This window comes from Herpailurus yagouaroundi, unplaced genomic scaffold (genome assembly GCF_014898765.1).
Source record: "Herpailurus yagouaroundi ecotype Mexico unplaced genomic scaffold, PumYag 29, whole genome shotgun sequence".
NCBI classification, from domain to species: domain Eukaryota; kingdom Metazoa; phylum Chordata; class Mammalia; order Carnivora; family Felidae; genus Herpailurus; species Herpailurus yagouaroundi.
In genome coordinates this window covers 89,818,838-89,842,915 of record NW_024412377.1, presented here as the reverse complement: position 1 = coordinate 89,842,915, position 24,078 = coordinate 89,818,838, and the positions used below count along the sequence as shown (strand labels likewise).

Sequence of the window (24,078 nt, the reverse complement as noted above, 5' to 3'; positions counted from 1 at the left end):
GCCAGAGATTTTTAACAGTGGAATTTCAAAACTTTTAAAAAAGGATCAGACTCAACTACATGTGTGCTCATCCAGCCTATTACTGGATAACCTAATTTGTAATCATAATCAATAATTGACAGGTGTTTTTTTTACTATAGTTGACAGACAATGTTGTATTACTTTCAGGTGTACAACATAGTGATTTGACAAGTTTATGCATTATGCTATGTTCACTACAAATGTAGGTACCATCTGTCATCATACATTGCTATTACAGTATCATTGACTATTATGCTGTGATTTTTGTTCCTGTGACTTACTCATTCCATAAGTGGAAGTCTCCCACTCTTCTTCACCCATTTTGTTTATTCATTTACAAATAAAAATAAAAAAAATACATGTTTTACATCATGTATTTGAAGCTTAATGAGCTTTTGGCATAAAGGGAATTAGTAATATTCAAGAAACAAAGCTATTTATTTAGAGTAATGTCTCTGTCTTAAACTGAATACCTGTGTTAATTCCAGAATCTGACAGCATAGAGGTAAAAACTAAAGATAACATATATATCTTTTATATATCAGTAAAGGATTTTATTCAAGTATTTATTATAAATTAGTAATTGTGTGACACCTCATGGCCTTGTGTATCATCTCATGGTGGGTTCAAAGATGAAAGATTAAATACAGTTTTTTAATCTTGATATTTTGGGTAAAACATAAGAGAAATTTCACAAATGTAACACACATAAAAGAGGGATTTTCCTTAAAATTGTTTTTAATTTTTGTCTGTTCAGTGAATAAATCTGCTCTGTGGTATAGCTACACTGCTTTAGGTAATGTACCAGTTTCATATTCTAAGGACATGTTACATGTATTTTCACAACTAAATAAATTTCTACATAAATTTTGTCCTGATCATGTATGGTTAAATTTTAACTCCTCAGGGAACTTTTAATCATCATTAGTCTAAACTTTTTAGATTAAAAAAAAAAAAAGCTGAAAGTTAAATTTACTTATTGATAGCCTCTCAGATAAAGAAGATTAGAATTATAGAAGAATGCAGTGTTGATTGGTCTTTCCCTTCTTCCTCTAAACTAGCAGCTTTTTTTCCTAATAGGTTAAAATGAAGCTCCATGATTTTTTTCATTGTTTTATTTTAATTTTATGTACAGACTTCAATTAAATGGGTTGGTTTTTAGAAGAAAACTGAAAATTCTTTTGAGAAATTTTTTTTTTTCATATAAACTAATGAGTCAGGAACAGTAAGTTTTCATTATAGCAAGTTTACAAAAGCAATCCTAGGACTATAATAGTTTTGACTGTTGACTTATGGCCAGATATTAAATGTATCACTGGGATGTGAATGTTTTATTGTCTTCCTCTGAGTGTCCAAGATAAGATTACAAGTATGAAGGTTGTACCATGGTCATGTGAAAATTCCAGTATGTTTCTAAGTATTCTTCTGTTTATATCAGTTCATGAGACTTTTTTATAGGCATAAATTGGTAGCATGGATGGTGCTACAGTCATTTGTTTAGATTATCTGGTAATATAGTTAGGTAGAATATATATAAATTGAGAGTAGGAAAGTTAAAGGAACAATGGTGTTATTTATTTTCCACATGTTTGTTGAATAAATTTGAGGAATTCAGATCAGATGTGTGGTTATGGAGTAGATGATCTTAAGAACAAGGGGAATAATCAGCTTCATGTTGAAATGGGGAATTAGAGTAGTAGTCTTTAGATAGTATCATTCTGTTTTCCTGTTGTACAGCACAGACATAAAGGGAATAAAGTTTTATTTTCTTACTGGGACTGTGTGCCTTGTCACATCAAATCTTGGTTCCTCAGTATATAGAGAGGTAGTAAATTAGTTGTTACCATTTGTCCATCTTACTCTTATTTTTTTAAATTAAAATTTGATTGTAATAAGTGTTTGTATCTTGACCAGGTAGACAATCCTGGAGGTAGAGAGATGGGCAGAAATGGAAGCGGTTCGTATGTGAGATGATTAGTCCTGAGCTTATAGAACAAATTAAAAACTGAATAAATGAACTTTTTTGAGAGACAGAAAGTTAATAATGGAGTTAAAATTGGAATAACCGGTTCATAGTAAAAGGTAAATGTTTAAGTTACATGTAGGTATTTAAAACCTCTAGTAGTATGTTTTTCAACTACCAATAATAATGTTCTGATTGCTATTTGTATTCTAATCTCACTTTTTCCTCTTAGGTGGTATCATGGAAAACTTGACAGAACTATAGCAGAAGAGCGCCTCAGGCAGGCAGGGAAGTCCGGCAGCTACCTTATAAGAGAGAGTGATCGGAGGCCAGGCTCCTTTGTACTTTCATTCCTTAGCCACACAAATGTTGTCAACCATTTTAGGTAAGTCTTTATTTCTCTTGGGAGACTGTATAATACAGTGATTTTTCTGTAGTGTTCTTAAATATACCTGCTTTAATAAAAGTGAATGATTCGGCAATATTTAAATGATGGGAAAGTGATTTGTTTTCAGTTAAGTGATTGAAACGGATGATTATAGAGTAGATATTATTGAATGCTTGCATTTTTTGTTTAAAAACACATTACTGGGCATTACTATGCTAATCTCAAATATAATTATCACTTTTAAAGTATAAAGAATTATAAAGAAACTTTGGTAAAGCAGAAATAAAGGACAATATATTTTTAAATACAGAGTAACCACATTGAGGAAACAGTATTTAAAGAGTCAAGGTGTGTGCCCTTTAATTTATTTTACTTCATTGTTCTGAAATTCTTTGTAATCATTCATGTCAGTTTAAAGGTATACAGATTTTTAAGCACAGATATCAAAGTCTGTATAAATACATGTACCTATATTGTCTTTAATTTCATTTTTATGGCAGACATTGGGAAAAAAGTCATATAGTGCCTATACCATTAACTGATAAAATGGTTGTATACCCTTGACTTTTAGATTTTATTTATTTATTTATTTATTTATTTATTTATTTATTTATTTTTAAGTTTATTTATGAGAGACAGTGACAGCATGAACAGGGGAAGAACAGAGAGAAAGAGAGTGAGAGAGGAGTAGAGAGAGAATCCCAAGCAGGCTCTGGGCTGTTAGTGCACAGCCCAACTCTAGGCTTGATCTCACAAATTGACTGAGTGAGCCACCCAGGCACCCCAATTTTTAGATTTTAAAATGAGTTTTCAAAGTACTTTATACCACACGTAGAATGTGAAATTATTATAATAATTCTCTATAAATAAATGTAAATAGTTCTCTATAAATATTTGAAGAGTATATAAAGCTACTTTTAGCCAGGGAAAATTTATTAAAATTGCTATTCAGTCTTAAATATGAAAGGTGAGCAGAGGTATCTATAGTTAGATTTATATTTATTGCAGTAAATTATGTAATGGGTTTATAAGTCAGATAAATATTTTGTATCAAGTATATACATATATGTTTTTAGAAGAAATAACCTCAAGTAAATTTGCATTGGTGAAAATATGAGTGATACTTTATTTTTTTTTTTATTATTTTTTTTTTCTCAACGTTTTTATTTATTTTTGGGACAGAGAGAGACAGAGCATGAACGGGGGAGGGGCAGAGAGAGAGGGAGACACAGAATCAGAAACAGGCTCCAGGCTCCGAGGCATCAGCCCAGAGCCTGACGCGGGGCTCGAACTCACGGACCGCGAGATCGTGACCTGGCTGAAGTCGGACGCTTAACCGACTGCGCCACCCAGGCGCCCCAAGTGATACTTTAAAACAGGATGTAGATAAAAGAGTATGAGAATTAGAGATTTAGAATTTCTAAATTTAGAAATTGGTCTCCACATTGGCTCTAAAGATTTTTTTTATACTGTATTTTTTTTTTCATGTACAAATAGGATTATTGCTATGTGTGGCGATTACTACATTGGTGGAAGACGTTTTTCTTCACTGTCAGACCTAATAGGTTATTACAGTCATGTTTCCTGTTTGCTTAAAGGAGAAAAATTGCTTTATCCAGTTGCACCACCAGAGGCAAGTAAAACTTGAATAAAATATTTTTCAAAAATTTATCACTTCACTTTACTAATGAGGTTAGCTCTTGTTCAGTTTTTTATGGTGTTTATTATAATTCAAGAAATACCATATTAAATTTTAATTCTGTTGTATTAGCAAAACTGCCACCTTCTTTAAAAAAATAAAATAATTTTTCTGTAATTTTGTCTTTACGTTTCTAAATTTTTTTTTTTTAATAATACTGTATGGTGATAGCTTAACAAATATTTTTAAAGGAATGAGGAGGAATCACTGATTGTATAGGGCTAATCCTGAAGTTGCCGTAAGATTCTGAAATGCCTTCTACCTCATTAGAAAAAGGTTAATTTATATTTTCTGTGTAGTTCATTTAAAATTAAATGGTTACTCCTATTACTTGATACAAACATTGGTTATACAGTTGAAAGAATTTGTAAAAAAGCAGCAACAGAAACAAGACCAGCATTTCTAGGCTTTAGGTATTTATAGCCTGAGTAAAAAATAGTTTGATCCTGTGGTGTTCATAATGTGGATTTTTGTTGGTTTTAACTTTATGTGGACATAACCTGATATGACTTTGACATGAAGAGATTATTTATCTATTGTAAATCTTTTTTTTTTTTTTTTTATGATTTCTAGCCAGTAGAAGATAGAAGGCGTGTTCGAGCCATTCTACCTTACACAAAAGTTCCAGACACTGATGAAATAAGGTATTTTATAATGTATTATCATTTATAGGCATTTGACACACTTGGAAAACATTGCTCTTGGACTAGGAAGGTTTTGGAATTTGAGGAGATAGCATTGTAGCAGGATGAAGGTACCTTTAATATTGAGTTCATTGTTCCTGTACTCTTGTGTTTGGCTTATTTGTTCAGAATATGGATTTGGATCAGAGTGGCCACAGTGAAGATGACAGAAATAATTCAGCTTTTATTAGACTATCTCTGACAAAGTAAGGATAATTGTTATATTCTGTACTCTCCTTTAATTTTTATTACTACATGGCATTTATATCTTAACTGTAATTTGTACTTAAATGATGACCAAACTTCTATTTTACATGATGGGTGAATAGTTTAAGTGTGGCATAGAACTACAGAACGTGATAATCTTTAGAAATTATTTTTATATAATTTGATTTATATATAATTTGTTTTATTATTTTTACATAAACTGATTTGTTATATAATTTGATACTTATCAAATTATCAGTGTCTTTCTGTAAGCTGTTTAACTTTACAATAGAAAACTTATTTCTTCCTGGCAAAATGTTTACTGATTCTGAGTATACAGCTTCTCACTGAAATCAACAGCAGCATTTAAAATACAGTGATAACTTTGGGACATAGTGAAATTTCTAAAAATAGGATAATTTAAAAAAGACTCAAGTATCTGGAATTTCAAAATAAGGATTCCATTTTTATATGATTGTCCACAAAATAACTTCTCATTTAGTTTTTATTGGCGTACCTTTATTTGTGATCTAAGCGGGAAAAGCAAATGAAAGAAAACGAAGGAAGGAAATGTATACAATAATGAAGAACAATGGTGAACTACAAATTCAGGAAGTTTGGATAACTTGTAAATTCCCAGTGAATCATCTAGAACAGCAGTGCTCAAAGTGTGATCCATGTAACTTCGAGGATCCTTGAGATCCCTTTAGAGGGTTCACGAGAACCAAACTGCTTTCTTAATAAGACTAAGATAAAATATACCCTTTCCACTGTGACATACATGTACACTGATGGTACAAGAGCAACGAGCAGAGCAGTAAATCTATTAGGACCTTAGGACAGATTAAGGCAGGGGCACCACAGTGTATGGTGTTCTTCACTGCCACACACTTAGAGGTAAACAGTATCAACCAGTGTCCTCTAAGGTTTTCTTGGTGCAACTACAAAACATATTTTATTAAATCTCAACCCTTTTAATATTCTGTATGATGACTATCTTTTTAATCTTCTCTGTGATGAAAACTGGTGTGATGAAATGGGAAGTATGCACAAAGTGCCTTGGCTGCGTGAGTGGAGCATTGAGTTGAGAGCTGAGGTAGCTTCTGCTTTTGTGTATACCACATATACTTAATAGAATGACTGACAGGCAAACTATGGTTATTCAGACTAGAGGATTTGACTTTTCTTTTTTTTCTTTTTTTTTTTTTTTTTTTTTGGTAAAGTGATTGTTTTGTTACTTCAGGGGAAATAACTGGCAGTATTTATTGCCAATGACAAAATTTGAGCTTGGAATAAAAAAGGAGGCTTTTAGAAACCCTGTATCTGCCATCAGGAGTTTGACAGCTTCCTAAATATAAATAGTTCATGATTTTTCTGATGAGACTGGTGGTGATATTAAAGAATGTGATGTTTTGATTGTGTAAAATGTATTTATGTCTGAAAGGTCTACATAGCTCAGTGAACCAATATTTTCTAAATGAACAATGCACGCTGTTAAAGAATTCTGCCTGGGTAAAGATCCATTCAGAGTGCAAGATGGACAAATATATTTTATTGCAATGGGATACAGAAAGTTCTTGCTGCAGTTTTAGAGTCCACATTACAACTAACCTTCAAGTACCACTTGCTGAGGTTTTGCTGTTACATCATAGAATATCTATAATTATGCAATCTCAAAGGCTATTAAAATACCCCTTTCATGACTACATATTTTTTGTGAGGCCAGATTTTTCTTCATATACTTCGGATAAAAAAACATAAAGCAACAGATTGAATGTAGAAATAGGAGAACCGAGTAGTTTTCAGTTGAAACAGATGTTGAGATATGCAAAAATGTGAAATAATACTGTCACTAACTTGTAAAAATATAATTTTTCATATTCTTTATGTTATATATAATGGGGTGTATTTTTTTAAGAATTAGTAAATACTTTAAAACATTTATATTTTAAATCTAATATGATAAATCTAAATGGGTAGAATTTATATAAATCAAAGCCTTTTAGGTTGTAAGTTTTTAAGAGTATATAGGGCTCCTAAGAGAACCTCAAAACTGAGAACTACTGATCTAGGAAGATGAAAATTTAAACAAAAATTAGAATGTGCACCCCAAGATCAAGAGTTGTGTGCTCCACCAACTGAGCCAGCCAGGTGCCCCTAAGTCTTTTAAAATTTGTATATATCTGTGAAGTTTTTTGTTTTGTTTTGTTTTTAGGTAAAAACATCTGAAGAGTAATGAGATTTAATAAGGCGTTTTAACCTTTTTTGAGGAAGAATGCAAAATAATACATAAAGAATCTTGTGATTGTATTGTTTGTGCTAGTAAGCTTTTTATTTTAATTTTTTTTTCATTTTTGCACCCTAGTGTTCTAGCAACAACAAAAGTCAAAATTAAAAATACAAATTCTCTTATGGTTACTTTTGACCAAGAAATGTAACTTGTCACTTCTCCTTTCTCTTTTACTTCTTGTCCATATGTATTCCTTTTTTTACTCATAATTAATATTTTTTTAATGTAGTTGTTTAGGAGGTTGGTTTTAGAAAGGAATAACATATTTGGCTAAGAGGTAATGTCTGCTGTCTGCTGCTCATCAGTGAGTGAAATACTGGTCACTGTTAACAAGGATTGTAGTGTCAAGATAGAATGCAGTGTATGTCATGCTCATCACATAGCGATCACCCAAAATATTGTGTACAAGTTTTCTTTTCTTGAATTTGTATAAGAAACAGGCTTGAGATATTCCGGAGAAAAACGGTTTTCAGAAGTATGAGAAAAGATTTATTTAATGGAAGTTTGGTTTCTAAAAATTAAGCTTGAAAGGAAAATTGATTTAAAAAAATATTTGACAGACATGGATATAGATGTAGGGTTAATGGTAGCAGCCAGTCAATCTTGAAACCTTAAATGTTCATAGGCATTCATTCAGGCTTAAAAGGACACTTCAGCGAATTACTGATGTTGATAGACGGCATCAGTATAAAACTAACTTACTCCTCCTGTGATTTGGTGGAGGTTGCAAACATCTAGATTCCAAGGAAAAGAAACTAGTTTGTGTGTTTCCCTCTACTCAGAAATTTGTAACAGAAAAAACATTCATACATTTTCAAATGCTTTACTACCACTTTCAAACAAAAAGAATGCTATGTAGTATCATGGGTATCTAAGTAAATTAAATAAATCTTAACGTTCTTTATGAGAAAAATATTAATTCTCATAAACATACGCTGATTAGACTAATGGTGCTTATTCAAAATAAAGTTTTTCCAAAGTAACTGTGTCTTGTTTATGTGTAATGAATTAACTATATTATGATTTTATATCTAAACCATATCTGAAAGATAATTACACAGAAGCTTAAATTTTTAAGTCAGTTTTCTTGGGAGTTACACCCTAAAGCTTGTAATGCATATATAATTATTGTTTACAAACATTCCAATTTGAATGTAATAATAATCCAGTGGTGTAGATACCATTTACACGTGATGAAATTAAGATTCAGATTGTTAGGTGGCTTCAAAGTTTTACATTTAGGTGATGCCAGAAACAGGACAAAAATCGCGAGTATTTGACTTTAATTTCTTGCATTTTCCGGTATCATAGTATCTCTTGTATTACGTGATTAGTCGTTTTTCCCTGTTTAAAACTTTAATTCAATTTTAATAACTTCGTAATTGTCACTTTCAGTTTCCTAAAAGGAGATATGTTTATTGTTCATAATGAATTAGAAGATGGATGGATGTGGGTTACAAATCTAAGAACAGATGAACAGGGCCTTATTGTTGAAGACTTAGTGGAAGAGGTGGTAAGTTTTGTTCTTCTCTTCTCACTCTCAGAATTGTCAGTGTTTTGTACATTTTTGGAACTTGTCCATAATCATGGAAATTAGTTGTGAAACATTTTTTTTAATGAGAAACCTAATTCCTAAGTACAAGGAATTTTTCATTAAAATGTATTTACTGTAATAAATGTTATTTTTTGTAAAGACCATAATTAGGCTAGCATGTTTTAATCTTTAACTGCCAATTTTCAGAAAGTTTTTATGAGTTTCTAAGAATAAAGAACATTAACATTTGTACTTATTTGTGTCTCTTTTTGTCGTCTTGGTGGTTTTTCTCTTAAGTGACATTATGTCAAACTGATCATGGAAATCTCATTCAAATAGTTGTCCATGTTTGCTTTCAAATTCTTCATCTCCCAAATATATGTATAACTTTCTAGTAACTTTGGAAAAGCTTAGTTATATTACACATACATTATCACATGTTTCTACATTTTCAGTTTTTCCATTTTCGTTGTCACCACATAATATAGTATTAGAAATCTTATCACTATAAAAAATTGTGCATTTCTTAATAGCAGGTCTGCATTCAAACAGTATTTGCATTTCGGAGATAGTACTCAGTATCACTGAATCATCTCCAAAATATTACAGTTTTGGAATTCACCCTTCCTTTTTGGATTTGGTTAGGGTGATGGAATGGTTTCCTTTTATCTTTCATAACCTTCAGAGCTACTGTTTTTAAAATATGTCGTGAACCTGGTAATATTCTGAAACCTGTGCTTTGATTATTGTTGCAGGAAGACAGCAGGGGAGAATATTTGTCTTTGTTATTCTTTTGACTAATAGAACTTGATATGTAAAAGTAAAACATACTGACGAAAAGTGGAGGGAGGTTGAGGAAATGGTATGATAAATTCCATACACATAGTTACTTAATAGAGGAGCTGGCATTAGAACTTCTAATTCCTAGGTTACTATTTGGAGTTTTACAGTAGGAAGGGATATTTATTCCATATAGGCCAGAAGTGTTCAAACTGAAGAATCTCACTGGTTTTACTTATGAAATTTCTTAAAATTTTTTATGGTGGTTTTTTTTTTTCTCCTTGCTATAACCCCCTTTCCCCCATTTTTCTGATTATTTGAAGGATTTATAGTATAGTTTAACTTTTCTTTAGCTCTTGAATTCTGGGTCAAATCCAACTAGGTAAACTTTAAGAAGAATAAGTGTAAGTTATCCAAGGAGTACAGAAAAAAAAAAGCTCAATTTAAGGTAAAGAGACATGACCTCATGTCAATAAAAGGAAAAAAATAAAAACAATTTAATAACTCAGTATGAACAAAAAATGTGATGTGGCTGCTAAAAAGGAATATAGTCATACTTTGGATTAATAGTGGAATAGTTTCAAGGTAGAATTGTAAATAGGTTTCACACTAATATGTATAATAAGTTTTCATAATGGTCTTCATTGGAGCATAGTGATTCCTTGTAGGTTGAAAAGCCATTAGAGATTGTCTAGATTTCAGACATTACTTTGGTGGTTGGATTTAAGGATTTTCCCGCTCTGAACTTCTGATTACTGTTCTCCAAGCACATTTATACTTTTATGCCTTAAATCTAGAATGTAAGCTCTGTGAGAATTTTTGTCTCTAATTCAGTGATGTATTCCCATAGCAGAATAGTGTCTAGTATTAGTAAACATTCAGCAAATGTTTGTTGAATGAATATCTCTTTGCCTATACTTTCTCCTCTTCCTTGACACTCTTGCCCTGCTACACCACTAACTTGTAAAATTTGATTCATTTTTATCAATTCAACCCAGATGTTGCCCCTTTTTTCACAGAGGTTTTATGCCTATCTTAGTCTAAATTGTTTTCTCTTGTGTTTTTATAGCACCTTGTTAATTCTGTATTTTACTACACTGTATAAAATTAATTTATGGTGTAAACCAGTTCTATAGAGATGAACTCCTTTTGGGCAATGATAATACATTTTGTTTTTGTGGGGGTTTTTTTGTTTGTTTGTTTTTTAGCATACTGCTTTCATATAGTAGGCATTCAGTGAGTGTGTGGTTTTACTTTGGGTAGGTATTTGATGACTGAGGAAAAATTGAGGGAAGTAAATCCATGGACAGATAGACTATTTTTCTACTCTTTTCTTCATTATTCAGTGAAGACTTGGTGCCAGATACCCAGTTTTGCTGGGTCCTGGAGGTACACCTCAAAAATATTCAGTGCAACCTATATGAACAGCATTGTGCTAGTGATTATGGTGGTGGTAGGTGTTAAAGAATAGGTAAGAGGTTACGATGCATGTAGCCACTCTACCGGAATGAATAAATAACACCAGTGTATCTTAAATAATAGGAATGCCAAATAGGTAAGGTTAAAAAGATGATAAAAGAAGGATGTCTTTTTGATTTAAAGTAAAAGTTTATATTTATGTTCTAGGGACTCATTGTTTCACTGAGGAGGTAGTATTTGAAGAAGATCCTACCTAGATAGTAGGAAACAGGTAGGAAACAGTGAGTGAAAAAGACATCCTAGGTTAAAAAGAATAAGCTAGGTGGTAGGAGAATATGGATTAGCAAATAGGTAGTTATGTGTGACCATGGTATAGATAGCTTAAGAGAGTTGGTAGTATGAGACAGGAAATGTAGACTTGAGTTCTATGATAAAGGATTTTGGTTTTATAAAAGGAATTTTTAGGAAGTAGAGCAGTATTAAAGGTTTGGTTTTTACATTTTGTTTGTTTGTTTTTTGTTTGGTGTACCTTAGTGCAGGACAAAGTTGCAGTTGAAACTGAAGAATCCAGATGGGAGTGGTGAGATCGTGGGGTGAGACAGGGCACAGAGGTAATTAAACTAGTTTGGCTTTGGTAACTGTTGAAGAAAAGAGAGAACAAGGGCCTGGATTAGAGTAACCACAGCAAGTAAAGGAGAGAGTCTTAGAAAGACATTTCTTGAACTGATACATCTTTTCTTGTATAAGTAAATATTAGGGACAGGGTAGAGATGTGTTTGAAGATATGATTTTTATTAACTTTAATGAAAATAGATGTAATAGTTAAAACTGTATAAAATACTGTCTTAATATCTTATCCTTTAGGGCCGGGAAGAAGATCCACATGAAGGCAAAATGTGAGTTTGTGTTAATTTTTAAACGGAAAAAGGAACTATGTTGTAAACCTACTAATTGGAAAACTTAGGCTAAAATTTATTTTAAAAGAAAATTGCTACTTTGGGAGCTGACTTAAGAATGGATTTTATTTGGCTCGAGAACTGGTATGTTAAAATTTTCTTTAGGATCTATGGGTGGTTTTATTTTTAAATAACGAGGGTGGCTTTTACTATATAGAACTCTTCTAGCACCAAACTAAAGGCTTTTCTATAAACAACATTAATAACATCATGAATGTCATGATTCATAATATTTTTGTTTCCTTACTGATTTATTTATAGCATTTCTTGTTTTTGTAACACATCTTTTGGGTATTTTATGTTTCAGTTTTTTTCAGTTTGTTTTGTGTGAGAGAGAGAGAACTTTTCAGCAAGATCATGACTCTTTACCGTATTTATTAAGATTCTACAAGGCCTTTTTTTTCATAATCTTTTCAGGCTGATTTTAGGTATCTTGTAAGGGCTAATTCAAAGACCAGGTATTACTGTACTTAATATTTGCCACAGTCATCTCTTGTATTTCAGAAGTTATTAGCTGTTAACAATAACCTCCTATGGGAAATTTACTCTGATTTTGTTATTGTCCTTGGAGATCTATTTTAGTGTTTTGGTCATCCCTCATTTACTGTGCATAAAAATTTTCTTTTAAAGACGTTGACTCTTGATCCCAATTCTGTCTTACTCATGATTTTAATTAAGACCGTTCATCTTTTGATCTCTTTTCAGTGGAACACTTTTTTTCCTTACCATCCTGTCAGTGTTGATGAATGCAATTTAAAGGTGCCTCTCAAGTGTTTGCTTATTCTCTTTTCTAACCATTAGAATACAAAAACAGTAAGCTGAATTCTCCACTTTCAGTAAACCTCACTTAGTTCCTGACGCTTCCTTTAAGTAGAACATACGAAATGTTTTCTGAATCTATTTTCCTTGTTGTTTGTGTAGGTGCAAAATAGCCTCCATGAGTGAGATGGTACATTGTTGACTGTATTTGTGTGAAGTTTTCCCTCTACCTGTATCACATTACAAATTCTAATTAGTGTTTGGGGGAGGCATACTGATAATGTAAGCAAATGGAATGGGTCAGGTATAAATATTCTTATTTTTCCCAAATTAAAATAATGCTGATCTTTCTTATTTTCCTTCTATGATGAAGATTAAGGTACATGGAACTGGCTCCCTACAGTACAAACAACAGTGCAAAGTATGGTGATACATGGCAGTTAACATTCTCTCTTTGTATTAGAGAGTGGGAAGCCAAAAACTAGTATTATTTCCCTGCAGTAAGTTGACTGCTGTAATTGATGTGTGCAAAAACGGGAGTCCAGTGTTGCGAGATCTTCGTGATTTTCAAGATACAGTTGAAATCTGTATTTTTATCTCTATTTAAAATAATACCATAGATATATTTTTAAAAGAAAAGAAAAAAAAATGTTGGTCACATGCCACTAAATATTTAAAGCTTCATCCAGTTTTCTCACAGCATAAAGTATAAATCCCACTTTTGCTGGGAATGTTTTTTAGTTAGTACATCTCTGAACTTTGTAATTATCTACTCATTTGGTATTTAGTGTAAGCTAAATTTGCGCTGTTGACTTATTTTATGTATTTCTCAGCTCCCTCTAATTTCTTAAGGTGGAGACTGGCAGTGAAGCAACCTCAGTAGCATCCATGAGTGCTCTTTGAGACTAAACAAATGTAACTTGAACTGTGTTTCTTTCTGGCTCCCTTTTAACAATGATATAGACATCAAGTCCTGATAATTTTGTTTTGTAAAATATTTCTTTTTTTTTTTTTTTTGAACATTTATTATTGAGAGACAGAGAGAGACAGAGCATGAGCAGGGGAGGGACCGAGGGACCGAGGGACGGGGAGACAAAGAATCCAAAGCAGGCTCCAGGCTCTGAGCTGTCCACACAGAGCCCGACATGGGGCTCAAACTCATAAACTGCGAGATCATGACCTGAGCTGAAGTCAGACGCTTAACCGACAGAGCCACCCAGGCGCCCCTAGAATATTTCTTGAATGTGTGTCTTCTTCTCAATATTAAGCAACCATACTCTAGTTGAGGCCCTTTCCTTTATTTTTTTTTTTTTAATTAAAAAAAATAATTGATGATAGATGACACACAGTGTTACATTAGTTGCAGGTGTACAACAAAGTGATTGAACAATTCTGTACATGATGCCCTGCCCCCCCAGGTGTAGCTACCATCTGTCACCATACATCATTATTACAGCATCCTTGACTGTATTCATTATGGTATGCCTTTTGTTCCTGTGACTTACTCATTCCAAACTAGAGGCCTGTGTCCCCCACTCCTCTTTATTCCTTTGCCCATCCTCCACTCTGGCAACCATCTGTTGGTTCTCTGTATTTATAGGTCTGTTCTTCTAATTTCTTAACAGGACTTGATGTAGCAGTAACCTCCAAGTTGGTTTTCTTTGATGCTTTCAGTCTCTTTAAATCCTTTATTCCAGTAGCAAGCATAATCTTCCTAAAACCGATATCTGACTGCATCACTTTTGCACTTAAAAGCATTACCTTATTCTCTGTCATCTTTACCTTAGCAGAGCCTGAAACGATCCTCTCATCTGACTATTGTGTCCTTTACTAGTCATATCTCTTTTATGTTTATATTCTACTCTCCAGCTTGTCGATCTTCAAATGTGTAAAACTGTTTTTCACCTTTGTCTAAGCTACTTTCTAGGTCAGAATACCACTGCATTATGTTTGGTTAATTTCTATTCTTACTTAATGACTTAACTCACTTATCACTTCCCAAGAAGTCTTCCTTTATCTTCTCCCTCACATGTTCCATAGAGATGGTGCCCTCCTCTTTTATTCCAAAAATGCCCTCTGTGCATTTCTATCACTGCACTTTATTATATTTTTGACATTGTTTTTGTAGTGATACAGTATTTGTGTTGCTTTTTCTTATTGGAATGGGAACTTTGTAAGAACAGGGACTCCTCTTTCTATCATTGGTGTAAACCATGTGTTTGAAATATGTACATTTTACATATAGGTAATAAATGTCTGAATGAGGAAACTCAGATCTACTTCTTTCACAAAATCATTATTGCCGATTTGTTCTCTAAACCCCGTTTGGTGCTCCTCACTTGGAATTCCCTTGTTTTTCTTTATTCTTGCTATAAAAATATAGGAATAGCCTTTGAGGGTATCTACTCATCTCTCCCCCAGAATATAAAAACCCTGTTCTAGCATTTGTAGGAAATGGTCATTTAGATTATACTTGAATGCAGTATGGAACCTTACTACCTTTTAAGGAAGCCTGGATTGCTCCAGTTGTTGTGTACTTGCTGTATAGTATTCATAATTTGCATTGAGTTAATGAGTTAATGGTGGGAATAATGTTAAAGAGGGAATTTAAAAGTTTAACATTTCATTCATGTGAAAAGGTAAATATTCAGTTATATTTTGATAAGTAATAGTATGGGTAATTTAAAACAATGTTAACAGCTTCTAAATCTGTAACACTGGGCTTTAGAGCACTTATATGTTTTAGACTTGTAGTATTTTTATTTTCCAGCTATTTTTGGGTATATATCTTTTTTACTGAAATAACACTATACTTATTCATATATATAATTAGCATGCTCAGAAGTAATTTTTAATGTGCCTTTCCAGAATGTATTAAATACAGCACAGTGTTCTGAACACATTTATTCAGTGAAACAACACTGAATTTATTAACATACATAATATACAATGAACTTTTTTTTATGTAGAGGAATTTCTATTTTTTATTAAGAAATTTTTAATTGGAGTATAATTAAATCCAATGTTAAATTTGTTTCAGGTGTACAATATAAATAATTATTCAACAGTTCTATATATTACTCAGTGTTCATTGGGATAAGTGTACTTTTAATCCCCCCTATTTGTTTCCCCCATCCCCGTGCCTTCCTCCCTCTGGCAACCACCAGTTTGTTCTTTGTATTTAAGAGTGTTTTTGTATATCTTTCTTTCTTTGTTTATTTTGTTTCTTAAATTCCAGACATGAGTTGAATCGTATAATATTTGTCTTTCTCTGTCTGACTGACTTCCATCCATGTTGATACAGATGGCAAAAATCTCTTTTTTATGGCTGATATTCCATTGTATGTATATACCACATTTTTATCCATTCATCTATCCTTGGGCACTTGGGTTGCTTCCATATTTTGGCTACTGTAAATTACATGACATTAACCATAGGAGTGGATATATCTGTCTTCTTTGGAAAGATGTCTATTCAGGTTCTCTGCCCTCCCCTCCCCCCCCCTTTTTTTTTATTGAGAAACAGAGAATGAGACTGAGAGTATGAGCAGGGGAGAGGCAGAGAGAGAGGGAAAGAGAGACTCTTAAGCTGGGCATGGAGCCTGACTCAGGGCTCCATCTCATGACGCTGAGATGATGACTTGAGCCAAAATTGAGAGTCCGTTCCTTAGCCGACTGAAGCATCCAGGTGCCTCTCTGCCCGTTTTTTTAATTGAAATATTTATTTTTCTAGAGTTGAGTTTTAGAAGTTCTTTATATATTTTGGATATTAACCCCTTATCAAATACATCATTTGCAAATTCAGTAGGTTTTCACTGTGCAGAAACTTTTAATTTTGATGTAGTCTCAATAGTTTACTTTTGCTTTTGCTTCCTTTGCCTGAGGAGACCTATCTAGAAAAATATTTCTATGGCTGATGTCAAAGAAATTACTGCCTGTGTTTTCCTTAAGGAGGTTTATGTTTTCAGGTCCCCCTTTATGTCTCTAATCCATTTGGAGTTCATTTTTGTGTATGGTATAAGAGAGTAACCCAGTTTTCATTCTTTTGCATGTACGTGTCCAGTTTTTTCAACACCATTTATTGACGAGACTGTTGTTCTCCCCCAGCATATATTGTTGACTCCTTTGCCCTAGATTAATTGACCACATAATTGTGAGTTTATTTCTGGGCTCTCTTTTCTGTTCCATTGATCTATTGGGTCTGGGTTTTTGTTTTTTGTTTTTTGTGTACTGTTTTTTGCCAGTACCATACTGTTTTGATTACTACAGCTTTGTAGTATATCTTTATATCTGGGATTATGATACCTCCAGTTTTGTTCTTCTTTTTCAAGATGGCTTTGGCTCTTGGGGGTCTTTTGTGGTTCCATGCAAATTTTAAGATTATTTGTTATAGTTTTGTGAAATATGCTATTGGTATTTTGATATGGATTGCCTTGAATCTATAGTTTGCTTTGGATAGTATGGACCTTTTAACAGTGTTCTTCCAAGTCATGAGTATGGAATGTCTTTCCATTTGTTTGTGTCATCTTCAGTTTATCAGTGTTTTATAGTTTTTAGGGTACAGGTCTTTCATTTCCTTTAAGTTTATTCCTAAGTATTTTATTATTTCAGGTGCAGGTGTAAATGGGATTGTTTTCTTTTTTTTAATATGAAATTTATTGTCAAATTGGTTTCCATACATCACCCAGTGCTCATTCCAACATATGCCCTCCTCAATGCCCATCACCCACTTTCTCCTCCCTTCCATCCCCCCATCAACCCTTAGGTTATTCTCAGCTTTTAAGAGTCGCTTATGGTTTGCCTCCCTCCCTCTCTTTTTTCCCCCCTTCCCCTCCCCCCCAGACTTCTGTTAAGTTTCTCAGGATCCGCATAAGAGTGAAAACATACGGTATCTTTCTCTGTATGACTTATTTCACTTAGCATAACACTCTCCAGTTCCATCCACATTGTTATAAAAGGCCATATTTCATTCTTTCTCCTTGCCAAGTAGTATTCCATTGTATATATAAACCACAATTTCTTTATCCATTCATCACTTGATGGACATTTAGGCTCTTTCCATCATTTGGCTATTGTTGAAAGTGCTGCTGTAAACATTGGGGTACAAGTGCCCCTATGCATCAGCACTCCTGTATCCCTTGGGTAAATTCCTAGCAGTGCTATTGCTGGGTCATAGGGTAGATCTATTTTTAATTTTTTGAGGAATCTCCACACTGTTTTCCAGAGCAGCTTCACCATTTTGTAGGGTTATTCGTATACAGTATCATGTCATCTGCAAATAGTGAAAGTTTTAATTCTTCTTTACCTATTAGATGCCTTTTACTTCTTTTTCTTGTCTGATTGCTTCAACTAAGACTTACAGTAGTCTGTCGAATTAAATTCGTGAGAGGACGTTGTCTTGTTCCCGAATTTAAGGGAAAAGCTCTTAGTTTTTCATCATTAAGTATGATGTTACCTGTGGGGTTTTCATAAATGGCCTTTGTTATGTTGAAGTATGTTCCCTCTTAAACCTAGTTTGTTGAGAGTTTTTATCAAGAATGGATGTTGTACTCTGTGAAATGCTTTTTTCTGCATTTGTTGAGATGATCATATGGTTTTTATCATTTCTTTTGTTAATGTGATGTATCACGATGGATTTGCAAATATTGAACCACACTTGCATCCCTGGAATAAATCCTACTTGATTGTGGTGAATCATTTTTTTTTAATGTGTTGAATTCGGTTTGCTAGTATTTTGTTGAGGATTTTTAAATGTGTTACTCAGATTTTTTTTTTTTTTTTGTAGTGTCTTTGTCTGGTTTTGGTATCAGAGTAATTAATGTTGGTCTTGAAGAATGAATTTGGAAGTTTTTCTTCCTCTTCTATTTTTTGCAATAGTTTGAGAACAATAGGTGTTAACTTTTCTTTAAATGTTTGGTAGATAGATGGCACCTGTGAAAGTCATCTGTGAAGTCATCTGATCCTGGATTTTTGTTTTTTGGGAATTTTTGCTTATTGAGTTTGTCTCATTGCTATTAACCAATCTATTCAAATTTTCTGTTTCTTCATGATTCAGTTTTGGAATAATATTTGTTTCCAGGAGTTTATTCATTACTTCTAGATTGTCCAGTTTATTTTACAGTGTTTAGTATTTATGTGATGTTGGTTGTTACTTCTCATCCTTCATTTCTGATTATATTTCCTTCAGTTCTCTTTTTCTCCTTTATGAGTCTATCTAAAGGTTTAATATAATTTGCATATATTTTCTAAGAACCAGCTCTTGGTTTCATTGATCTTTTTCTGTTGCTTGTTTTGTTTTTGTTTCTGTTTCTTTTATTTCTACTCAAATCTTTATTATTTCCTTCTTTATTTTGACTTTGGGCCTTGTTCTTCTTTGCTAGCTCCTTTAGGTCTTAGGGTTAGATTGTTTATTTGAGATTTTTGTTATTTCTTGAAGTAGGCCTGTATTGTTATAAAGTTCCCTCTTAGAACATTTTTTGCTGCATCCCAAAGATTTTGGACTGTTTTGATTTTCATTTGTCTCATGTATTTTTTGATTTCCTCTTTGATTTCTTGGTTGACCCATTCATTGTTCAGTGTAGCATGTTATTTAGTCTATATGTATTTATGTTCTTTGGAGATTTTTTTCTCATGATTGATTTCTAGTTTCATAACATTGTGGAAAGAAAAGATGCATGATATGATTTCAGTCTTTTTGGATTTCATTCTTTTTGAATGTCTTGAATTTTTTTGTGGGCTAATGTGATTTACCCTGGGAAGTGTTATGCAATGTCCTGTATATATCTGTTAGGTCCCTCCAGTCTAATGTCCAATGTGTCATTCAAAACCACTCTTTTCTTGTTGGTTTTCTGTCTGGATGATCTATCCACTGATATAAGTGGGATGTTTAAGTCTTCTACTGTTACTGTATTACTGTCAGTTTCTTCCTTTAAGTCTTAATAGAGTTAATAGCACTATGTATTTAGGTGCCTCCATGTTGGGTCCATAGGTATTTATGAGTGTTATATCCTCTCATAAGATCATTCCTTTTATTATTTTATTATGTCCTTCTTTGTCCGATAAAATTATTGCTACCCCAGCTTTCTTTTCACTTCCATTTGTCTGGTAAATGTTTTTCATCCCTTCACTTTCAATCTGCATGTGTCTTTAGGTCTGAAATGAGTCTCTTGTAGGCAGCATTTAGATGGATCTTGATTTTTTTGTTTTAGTCTTCTAGTATTTTTACTTTCCAATTTGTTTTTCAAGCTACCATCAAAAATAATAGTAGATTCTAAGAATTAATGACAAAGTAATAGAGGTATGATCTAGGGTTGTCAGCTTGGCTTTAACAGGTGCTAATCAACAAGATAGATAATAGATATTCAGGTAAATGAAAGGAGATTTTAAGAAATTTAATTACTAATAATTTTTAAAACCAGATGTGTCATTTTATTTTAAGGTAAAATTTAAATACTTTAGTTATATGCAGTGGATCTTGACTATAATGCCATTTATAATAATTTCTAAATGCTTATTTTAATTATACAGAAACTAAAATACTCTAGCCATCTAATTTGTTATGCTATCAGCTCAAACAGAATTAGGAATGCTAAGACATTCTTTTACTTCAGTTCTTGATGCTGGTATCCAGTCTTTGTCATGGCTCAGCCTTACTTTCTGACTTTAAGGAAAGTATTAACCAGCCAGGTCTATTTTCTTTCAAGAGAGAACCTATCACCTATTGTAGGGGAAGTTCATTTTGAGAGTAATGTGAGGAAAAATCACTGAGTAATTTTTTTTCTGGATAAATCTGTAGTGGGCTCTACCTGTACCATCCCTCCTAATACAAAGAAAAGAGAACACTAGCTATGATGTAAGCATATAACAGTTTGTCATTCTCAGAATTAAAATCATTGCTGTTTTTGTATTGTTAACTAATAAGGAAATTATAGTTCATACTAGTCCCTGATTTTTCTATATTTTGTTGAAAGTATGTGTGTTTAACAAAGTGTAGTAACATAAATGTAGAAGGAATAAGATAATTTGATCAGTTGTATTTGTATTTATTTCATTATTGCACCTTGAATTAAACTTGTGTTTAATTTTGATTGTATAACAGCAAAAAGGACTTTAGATTCACATATTTAATTTGTTCTCCTTTTAAGATGGTTCCATGGGAAAATTTCCAAACAAGAAGCTTATAACTTATTAATGACAGGTAATTGTATATTCACTTGCCTTTTCTAATATCTTTATTAAAAGTAGAAGAGAAAACCAACAATTTATCATCTGTTTTGCCTTTAGCACTAATATGATATTTATACATACTGTAATTTCTTGCCCACCACAGAGAAACTGGTGTACTTGTTATCTGGTGTTTTTTAGTTGAATACATATATGCAGTATAAAATTCAGTGACGTGTTTCTTTCTGTCTGAGTTCCCAATTTCTTTACTAGAAGCAGCACCAGATGAGAGGTTTTTTTCTGTATTTTTGTAAGTTTTCAGTGTCTGTATGTATCTCCCTTCCTCACTTCTGCATGCACCCCTAAACATACCCCCTCCACACACATTCACAGGAATGTGCAACACACTTTTTTCATGTTAGAATATATTTTGGGTGATCATTCCATATCTGCTTATATAAGTTTTCATTATTCTTTTGAATGGCCATAAGCTTCTGTTAGATAATTATGGTTTTTATATATCTATAGAGGAATATTGTGTAGTTTTTATTTTTTTGCTCTAGCAGATGTTCTTGCATTTATCTTTGTGCACTTGTGGAATTACAGAACTGTGCCTTATTTAAAATATATTAATTTCAACCTTTCCTAAAACTCTGGTTATAGAGGTATGTAAAGTAAAAATTGACTTATATTGTGGGTTTATCATTTAAATTAGAAACAATCCTGTCATCATTTATCCTAACATTTAATACTGAATTAATTTAACTACAAAATATCTCTTTAGTAAACCACACTTTATAAGGATTTGAGACCAGTTTAAGCCATAATCTACAGTTGAGAAATATTAGTTCTTTAAAAACAACCAGTGTTTGATAGTTTCTGTATATAGTGATTATTAAAGGTGTTATCTGAATTATTGTTTTGAATTACAGGAATTGCAGTTTAATATAATTAATTCTTGACTCTTTTGAAAGAGTCAAGACAGTTTCAGAGGTGTTTGATTTTCTTGTGAGGATGTAGGTTAAGCAGGTTAAAAATAAACATGATGATGCTGCATGGTAGTAATACACACCAGACCCTCAACCAACATGACATGCTATCAGCCTTGAGAGTGGAACCAAAATATTTATTTTAATGAATTTACTGAATTTTGAATATAAGTTTATATTTTTGAACTTGCACCATCAAGGACTTGAAGCACTCATTCTTGTTTTAGGCATTTCAACTTGAAAAGGAGCTAAACTTAATTTCTATACGTTACTTTTTATTTCCTTTGGGTCATGTGCTCTTTTAAGAATCTGGTGATATTTTCCCCTGAAAAGTGCACCTAAGCACTTGCATGCATAATTTTGCATGAATTCCTATTCTTTGTATTGAACATGAAATTACTTGGTAGTAAGTGTCTTGGCTAGATGATTGGAGCTGTCGATAATTTACATGAAAATTACATCTCATATTCTAAGTGTTCATTGTGTTTTCCTAAAAGCAATCAAGTTCTGATGTTTCCTGTTTGATTAGTACTTAAGACAAAGAGAAAACTAAGCATTTTAGTTTTAAGAGTCACTGCCTATCAAAGATATCAAAAAGACCTCCCTAAAATTAGTGAGAAAATCTTAAAATATGATAATTTATTTTTATGTGACTTTTCAGGTTCTTACCTATTAAATGAAATGTAGTGTACATGTACTGATTTTGATGAGGTGTACACATATTTCATTTTTAATCAACCTTTATAAGCTTTGGCTCTATTTTATTACAGTTACTACTTTTTAAAGTGTTTGTTTATTTTGGAGAGAATGAGTGGGGCAGGGGCAGAGAGAGGAAGAGAAAGAATCCCAAGGAGGCTCTGCACTGTCAACAGAGTGTGATGTGGGGCTTGATCTCAAGACTGTGAGATTGTGACCTGAGCTGAAATCAAGAGTCAGACACTTAACTAACTGAGCCACCTAGGTGCCCCTATAGTTAGTACTTTTTCATGTTTAATCAGAAGCATTGATGAAATAGAGTATTCCTAAACAAAATTTACTGTTTGTAATTTATTGACTATTCTTACTAAGAGGATTTACAGACAGTATGTGGCCATTTTACCCCATATTCTCTGTTAGATTATTCTTTCCAAGTTATGACAGGTATAGACATTATTAACCAGAAATCACTGCTGTAGACTTCTGTATTTTTATGTGTTACAGAAATGCAACATCATGGGCGGTTGTGACTCATAAACTAGAAAATACAAAAATGTGTTAAAATAGTCTTTATTATAAAGCAAGTTCCTGGTGAATGTTTATGACTTTTGAATGTACTTTATAATTAGGATACTTAACATTTTTTTTCTTTTTTATTTGATAATTAGGAAATAAAACTAACAGCTTCATTTTTACAGTTGGCCAAGTCTGCAGTTTTCTTGTGAGGCCTTCAGACAATACTCCTGGTGATTATTCACTTTACTTTCGGACCAATGAAAATATTCAGCGATTTAAAATATGTCCAACACCAAACAATCAGTTTATGATGGGAGGCCGATATTATAATAGGTAAGTTGTGAGAGATTTTAGTTATCTTTTACTTTTGGCAAAAATAGTTGAAATTTCAATAATGTAGTATATCAGATTCAAAACTGCATAAAAGTTTCTTCTTAAAATTTAAAATTATAAGGCCTTCATTATAATTTAGTAGTAGTCATGTCCAAGAATTCTTTAGACAGGGTCAAACATGAATATAAGTTAATAATTGATAATTTGTTTTCTTCTAAGATAATTTATGTTGTTGATTATGCACAAACTGTTTACAGAAAATTTGCTAAGTCCTTATATTATCTGTAGGATAGCAAAACATCTGTTCTAAGAAAAAGAAAATATTTTACATTTTCTTATCAGTGAGACATTTTAATAGGAAAAAAGGTTCTTAAAGAGTAAACAGAGACTTGTTACAAATGTTAGTCCTGTAATTGGTTTGTTCTCAAGTTGGTATTTCTTTGTTGTAATTATTGGATCCTACTTGTCATTTTTAAAATTCTAAGTAAACTTCTTGCTTATCCCAAAACTCAGAATGAACTTTAGCCACTTGATCAGAAAAATAAGTTAATAGAGAAACTGTATGATAGAATGTTAGCTTTTTAAATTTTTTTCTGTATATTAGAAAGTAATATATAGAGAGATATTTAAAAAGGTAAAATTCTATCATACAGTTTCTCTATTATCTTATTTTTCTGATCAA

The 24,078-nt window shown here is 32.5% G+C and overlaps 1 protein-coding gene across 2 annotated transcripts in view; it reads left to right on the top strand.

The window, feature by feature from the left end:
* The window catches only part of RASA1 (RAS p21 protein activator 1), a 109,428-nt gene that overhangs the window by 44,767 nt on the left and 40,583 nt on the right, over window positions 1-24,078 (top strand). For both annotated transcript variants that reach the window (XM_040449253.1, XM_040449252.1), the window contains exons 2-8: window positions 2,217-2,369; window positions 3,870-4,005; window positions 4,645-4,715; window positions 8,647-8,764; window positions 11,849-11,880; window positions 20,844-20,896; window positions 23,246-23,396. In XM_040449253.1, coding sequence (XP_040305187.1) covers window positions 2,217-2,369; window positions 3,870-4,005; window positions 4,645-4,715; window positions 8,647-8,764; window positions 11,849-11,880; window positions 20,844-20,896; window positions 23,246-23,396 — 714 coding nt within the window. The remainder of the gene's footprint in view (window positions 1-2,216; window positions 2,370-3,869; window positions 4,006-4,644; window positions 4,716-8,646; window positions 8,765-11,848; window positions 11,881-20,843; window positions 20,897-23,245; window positions 23,397-24,078) is intronic.